The sequence below is a fragment of the Oncorhynchus gorbuscha genome, linkage group LG23, assembly GCF_021184085.1.
Source record: "Oncorhynchus gorbuscha isolate QuinsamMale2020 ecotype Even-year linkage group LG23, OgorEven_v1.0, whole genome shotgun sequence".
Lineage (NCBI taxonomy): Eukaryota > Metazoa > Chordata > Actinopteri > Salmoniformes > Salmonidae > Oncorhynchus > Oncorhynchus gorbuscha.
Window position 1 is genome coordinate 32025677 of NC_060195.1, and position 6455 is coordinate 32032131.

Consider the following 6455-nt stretch of genomic DNA (forward strand, 5'->3'; position numbering starts at 1 on the left):
TGATGCTGTCACCCCTGTGCATCCCACGGTTGGGATGGTGTTCTTCGGCTTGCAAGCCTCCCCATGTGCAGTTGCAAACCGTAGTCTGGCTTTTTTATGAGGGGTTTGGAGCAGTGGCTTCTTCCTTGCTGAGCTGCCTTTCAGGTTATGTCGATATAGGACTCGTTTTACTGTGGATATAGATACTTTTGTACCTGTTTCCTCCAGCTTCTTCACAAGGTCCATTGCTGTTGTTCTGGGATTGATTTGCACTTTTCGCACCAAAGTACGTTCATCTCTAGGAGACATAACGCATCTCCTTCCTGAGAGGTATGATGGCTGCGTGGTCCCATGGTGTTTATACTTGCGTACTATTGTTTGTACAGATGAACGTGGTACATTCAGGTGTTTGTTCCCAAGAATGATCCAGACTTGTGGAGGTCTACAATTTTTATCTGAGGTCTTGGCTGATTTCTTTTGATTTTCTCATGATGTCAAGCAGAGGCACTGAGTTTGAATGTAGGCCTTGAAATACATCCACAGGTACACCTCCAATTGACTCAAATTATGTCCTTTAGCCTATCAGAAGCTTCTAAAGCCATTACATACTTTTCTGGAATTTTCCAAGCTGTTTAAAGGCACAGTCAATTTAGTGTATGTAAACTTCTGACCCACTGGAATTGTGATACAGTGAATTGTAAATTAAGTAATCTGTCTGTAAACAGTTGTTGGAAAAATTACTTGTGTGATGAACAAAGTAGATGTCCTAACCGACTTGCCAAAACTATAGTTTGTTAACAAGAAATGTGTGGAGTGGTTGAAAAACGAGTTTTAATGACTCCAACCTAAGTGTATGTAAACTTCCGACTTCAACTGTAGTGTCGATACTCTTAAATACTTATTATTGGAACTTGTTTGAATCTGATGCTACAGGCAAATCTGTGTTTAGCTTGAACAAAAAGGAGGAGAATGATAGCGTCAATCAAATAGCTGTGTGTCTCATCAAACGAAAGGCAAAACACCCATTTATTTAGTCAAAGTTCAGATTGAATATGTTTACAGACTCTTGACCGGGGCTCTGTCCAGGATCAGTGAGTTGTGAACAGTTTCCAAGTCACAGAACAGCTCTGCATTTTACCCACAACACATCAGGTTAGAAGCCACTGCTGAGATATGTTGCATCCGATTACGTGCAATGTTGCAGAACATTGCAATCCTGAACATACCTGTAATCATAGTCCAGACACTCCAGTATAATACATGGAAGCCCTCTCTGTATTTCCAGGAACAAAGACTATAAAACATATGCAGGTATTCTTGTCTTTAATGTTAACACAAATGTAACAGAGAATGATATGTGGGAGAACAGGGAAGTAGTGGTTATGTTTGCATAGCATTAAACCAAGGAAGGACAGATAGACTCAAACTAACACAAACATAGATGTATATCTATCTACGGGTCTGGTACAAACCGAATCAGTCAGTCCGCCTGTCTGCAGAGCTAAACATGGGCAAGTAGTAAAATAGTACAAATTGTGGATCAGTGTTAAATGCCTTTGGATCGATGCTACATTTAGTAGGTTTTAACAGTCAGCCTTCCTTGTGCCGTGTCAAAACCTTTTTACAAAATACCAAATGAATATCCTTTCCACTATTCCCCCATCCACGCTATGCACCCCAGAAAAATATATGTATCCTTTGGATTCAAAGTTGATATACTGTATAATTACTGCATATAAGCGTTTGGGTTATTGAGTGTTTTCTCCATTCAAGCATTCGCACACAAGTAGTCAGTCAGGAGCCAGGAATGGAACAGAAATAGATCGCTTTCACATGGTTCATTTCTCTTCTTAAAGGTGCAATCTGTTTATTTATTTTACGGCCAATAGTGCTCCCCTTTCATTTGATTGTAAACGGAAGGGGTGGGTCTTTGCGAATGTAAAAGTTTGTGTTGTGTTTGACTATTTAACATAACATGCTAGTTGAACTTTTTCCTAGAGTTCCCAATAGAAACATATAAGTTACAGATTGCACCTTTAACTGGATCCGAAGAATCATTGAAGCAGCTAAAGCAGACACCAGCCCAGAGGAGGAAGAATCATTGAAGCAGCTAAAGCAGACACCAGCCCAGAGGAGGAAGAATCATTGAAGCAGCTAAAGCAGACACTAGCCCAGAGGAGGAAGAATCATTGAAGCAGCTAAAGCAGACACCAGCCCAGAGGAGGAAGAATCATTGAAGCAGCTAAAGCAGACACCAGCCCAGAGGAGGAAGAATCATTGAAGCAGCTAAAGCAGACACCAGCCCAGAGGAGGAAGAATCATTGAAGCAGCTAAAGCAGACACCAGCCCAGAGGAGGAAGAATCATTGAAGCAGCTAAAGCAGACACCAGCCCAGAGGAGGAAGAATCATTGAAGCAGCTAAAGCAGACACCAGCCCAGAGGAGGAAGAATCATTGAAGCAGCTAAAACAGACACCAGCCCAGAGGAGGAAGAATCATTGAAGCAGCTAAAGCAGACACCAGCCCAGAGGAGGAAGAATCATTGAAGCAGCTAAAGCAGACACCAGCCCAGAGGAGAAACAGAAGGTGAAGGGAGGTAGAAGAAACCACAACATCAATAAGGTCTTACACCAGCAAGGACCATGGCGCAAACAGTCATAGAAATGAATACATACATAAATACGATCATACATAATTCATACATACAGTATACAATAAGAAGATAGATAGTTAGTTATAAAATACCTATGTACAAATGCATAGTCCAGATGAGTCCATCAGGAGACCTAGCAGTAATGGCAGTCAGTGGAAGAGGTTATTTTCATCATTTATGTGTTTGGTAGGTCTGTGTGTGTGTGTGTGTGTGTGTGCATGGCACTTACTGTACAGGTGTGTATGTACTGTACTGCATCACCTTAGTCCTGGTAGCAAGAAGGAGTTTTAAAAGTTCAGAGGTCAAAAGTTGAGAGGCGTGTGACCTGGCAAGTCCGGCGAGTGAGCCCTGAACAACTGTGTTAGCGAAAAGACGGAAGAGATGAGCACCGTGCACCGTTTGGCCAGTAGCCTCACCCCTTCGCCCTCTCCCTGTCCATCCCCAGACCCCGTCCCACTGCTGGACACAGACCCGGCTCCAGCAGTCTCCACAGCCCCAACAAACTCCCTGTACAGCCCTACGATCTCCTTCAGCTTGTCCAGAGCCTCCTCCTGGCCCCCATCATCATCAGTGCTCTGGATCTGACCCCCGTTGCGGCAGACGTCACATCCAGGACAGGGGTGTGTTCTCAGGCAGGCTGCGGAGAGCTGCACCAGGGCACTGAAACTGTTGGATAAGGAACGAAGTGCCTCCTCTGGAGCCCAGCCCACACGCGTGGCACGTTGGCACCCTGTTGCCAACCGCCGTGCCTCCGCCTGGAGTAAATTCCTCTCAGGCTCCGTCATGGGCGGAGGACTTGCACCTCCACAGCACGCGGTTGGACCCTCTTCTTGGGTTGGGGTGGGTCCCCCTTCTCCACCCTCATCCTGATCTGTTTTGGAGGGTTCTGATGATGGTGGTGGCCCAGCCAGGACCAGTAGGAGCTGATTGATGTCCTGTCTCAGGGAGACGAAGCCCCCTTTCAGCCCCCCATAGTGCTTGTTGGTGAGGGAACGCAGGGAGCCGATGGGGGGAGTGGGGGAGACAGGGCGGGACAGGAGTGGGCTGAGCTCTGAGGAGGTGGTGGAGAGGGTGGAGAGGGGGCGAGGGGTGTCTCTCAGCAGGGACAGGATGACGGGGGAGGGGATGGGGGAGGTGGGGGGAGGCCAGGGGTGTAAAATGGGCTGGTTTGGAGCGCGTGCGTTTGGAGAACTCGTAGATGGTGAGCTCCTCGTCGAAGCCACAGCCGTCCTCCACGTCACCGCTGAAGCAGTTGGCGTAGACGGTGCGGCAGCCGCACGCCTCACGGTGGGCCGGAGGAGGGGTGTGCTCCAGAGAGTCCCCCTCTAGGGGCGGGCCTGAACCGCCCCCCTAACCCCACCTCTGAGTGGGGTCTGGACTGAGGCTGCTCCGACTTGCAGGACCCCAGGAATCCGTAGGGTTCTGAGACGTGTGCGCCGTTTTCTCTCAGGGTCAGGTTGAGGTGCGACCCGTTATTCCCGTTGGCCTCCTTCGCACGCGGAGTCACTTCCTGGAACTCTTTGATGGTTGCTATGACAACCTCGGCTCCATCCTCCACCACTTCCTTCTTCCCTTTTCCCCCTGCAGTCTCACCAACTGGTGCCTGGGCAGTGACCTTGCTGACCTCAGAGGCTCCGCTGACTGACAGACCGGAGCCGTACCCAGACGTGACATCCTCGTTGACGGAGCAAGTGGAAGGGTGGTCCAGGGTGCCCAGGATCTCCTGCGAGCGGGTCATGTACCAGGGCAGGGCCTGGATCCTCCCTCTCAGGGCTGAGGTAGGCAGACGGCCCCCCAGGCTGGAAGAACTGACCCTCAGGTCTGACCCTGACCTTCCTGTGCTCTCTGGGTCTCCCGCTGTCCCTTTAGAGGAGGTGGTGAAAGAGGTGGTCAGGCTGAGGGGGGCGTCTGTATTTTTGGGCGACAAGTTCTCGTGACTCAGAGAGACCCTCCTCCCGGTCTGATTGCTCCCGTTGCAACTAACCCAGGGGTGGAGGCCGCTCGGCGGACACGTCCCCTCTTTCTCATTTGGTGAGACCGGGATGGGGAGGACTGATAGGGGATGGAGAGAAGGAGGGGAGTGTTTGGGAGAGACTGGTGGAGGGGTGGCCAGGCTCAACCTGATCTCATCTCCTGAAGCAGAATGTGGAATGGGGGACAGGCTTGGCAGCTTTTTCGCGAGGTCCACCCCAACCCCCGTTCTGACCTCTCCCTTCAGCAGGGTAACCCTGTTTGTTTTAGTTTCAACATCAGCTCTCCTGTTGTCAGCAGTTACCAGAACACGGTCCTTAGGAAGCACGTGATGAGTCCCGTTCTTAGAACCGTTCTCTTGCTGAGAACTGTTCTCTATCTTAGGCCCGTTCTCCACACCCTGTGGACCGGCAAGGGGTTGCTGGCTCTTCCGTACCGCCGTGATGAGGGGGGAGGCGAGTGGTGGCCCCCCCGCTCCCGAGGTGACTGATTTAAACTCCATGGTGTCTGGTTCCATGGTGTCTACCTCCAGCAGGCCCGCATGGCCCCCACCAGCATCTCCGTTACAATGGGAGTATGGACCGCCGCGCTGGGGAGACCTCTCGGGGCCCACCTGGGGCTTGGGGGCCAGTTCAGGTTTTATGGGTAGCTGGGGCTTGGGGGCCAATGGTGGAGGCTTGGTCTTGGCATCAACCCTCTGAGTGGAAGCCTGGTTTGAGTGGGGCTTTGGGTCTCGTTGGGTCTCCTGCTGTTTCTTGTGGTCAGGGGAGGAGTGCTTCTTTTTGAGGGGTGAGGGAGGCTCCATCTCTGGTACCACTGGCAGTCCGTTCCCTGTGCCAGTCCAGCGTTTACTGTGCCTCTTATTGTCAGCCGCATCCAAACTGTTTTCTGAGAGAGAGAGAGAGAGAGAGAGAGAGAGAGAGAGAGAGAGAGAGAGAGAGAGAGAGAGAGAGAGAGAGAGAGAGAGAGAGAGAGAGAGAGAGAGAGAGAGAGAGAGAGAGAGAGAGAGAGAGAGAGAGAGAGAGAGAGCGACAGGGGTGTTAATAGGGTGACAGAAATAAAACTTTAACACATTTAAACAGTTAGTCTGTCAGTGAAGGTCATGTCAACAACCCACCTGTACCATCAGAAGGAACTGGAGGAGTGAACCGCTCCTGGGCATCGAAGAACTCCTCATCTGACTCCGAAGCACTTTCCCTAGCAATAGGAGGAGGAGGATTAGGGGACGGCGTTAGGAAAGCCTCGGAATCTCCAGAGTGAATTGATAGACGCTCCTCCCCTTTGTGGGCGGAGCTACAAACAGTCCTCTTTTCACAGGAGGTGAGGTTGGGAATGATTCTGGGGATGTCTAACTTGTTGTTGGAAGCAGTTTTGTTAGACCGGGCGCAGATCTTGTTGATGAGGCGCAGGTCTAGCTGACTGGGTATCTTAGAGAGCCGTCTCAGTTCCTCATCATCATCGTCATCCTCAAATTCCTCCGTCTCCTCCTCGTCGCTGGTGGCCTCGGGGGGGCTAGGGAGGTAGCTGCCTTGAGAAAGCTCGGCGAAGCAAAGACACGAGCTATCGTTGCTACGGTAACTCAGGTTGGTGGGGCGTACGGGTGCGGAGGCCGTGCTGCCGGCGGCGCCCTCTCTCTGGCGCTGTGGAGAGGGAGCTGTGACCTCCAGGAGGAATGGATGGTGGACATCCAGTGTGGCGATCCCCCGAGTCGGCTGTTTGGACCGGCGAGAGGGGCTGTCCTCACGCAGGACGTCCACACGAGAGGAGGCCTCGGCTGGGTCCTCTCCCCTGGCTGCGACACCGCTTTCCTCCAAGGCAGCACTCAAAGAGCCACTGGACAGGCTGGAGAAGCT

At 51.2% G+C, this 6455-nt stretch overlaps 1 protein-coding gene across 2 annotated transcripts in view; it reads right to left on the bottom strand.

The window, feature by feature from the left end:
* Positions 1-961: 961 nt before the first annotated feature.
* Positions 962-6455, bottom strand: part of LOC124011519 — a 47419-nt gene continuing 41925 nt past the window's right edge. For both annotated transcript variants that reach the window (XM_046324962.1, XM_046324961.1), the window contains exons 16-17: positions 5720-6455; positions 962-5490 (exon numbers count right to left, since the gene is read on the bottom strand). The exon at positions 5720-6455 is cut by the window's right edge and continues 368 nt beyond it. In XM_046324962.1, the coding sequence (XP_046180918.1) occupies positions 3914-5490; positions 5720-6455 (2313 nt within the window). In that variant the 3' untranslated portion in view covers positions 962-3913. The remainder of the gene's footprint in view (positions 5491-5719) is intronic.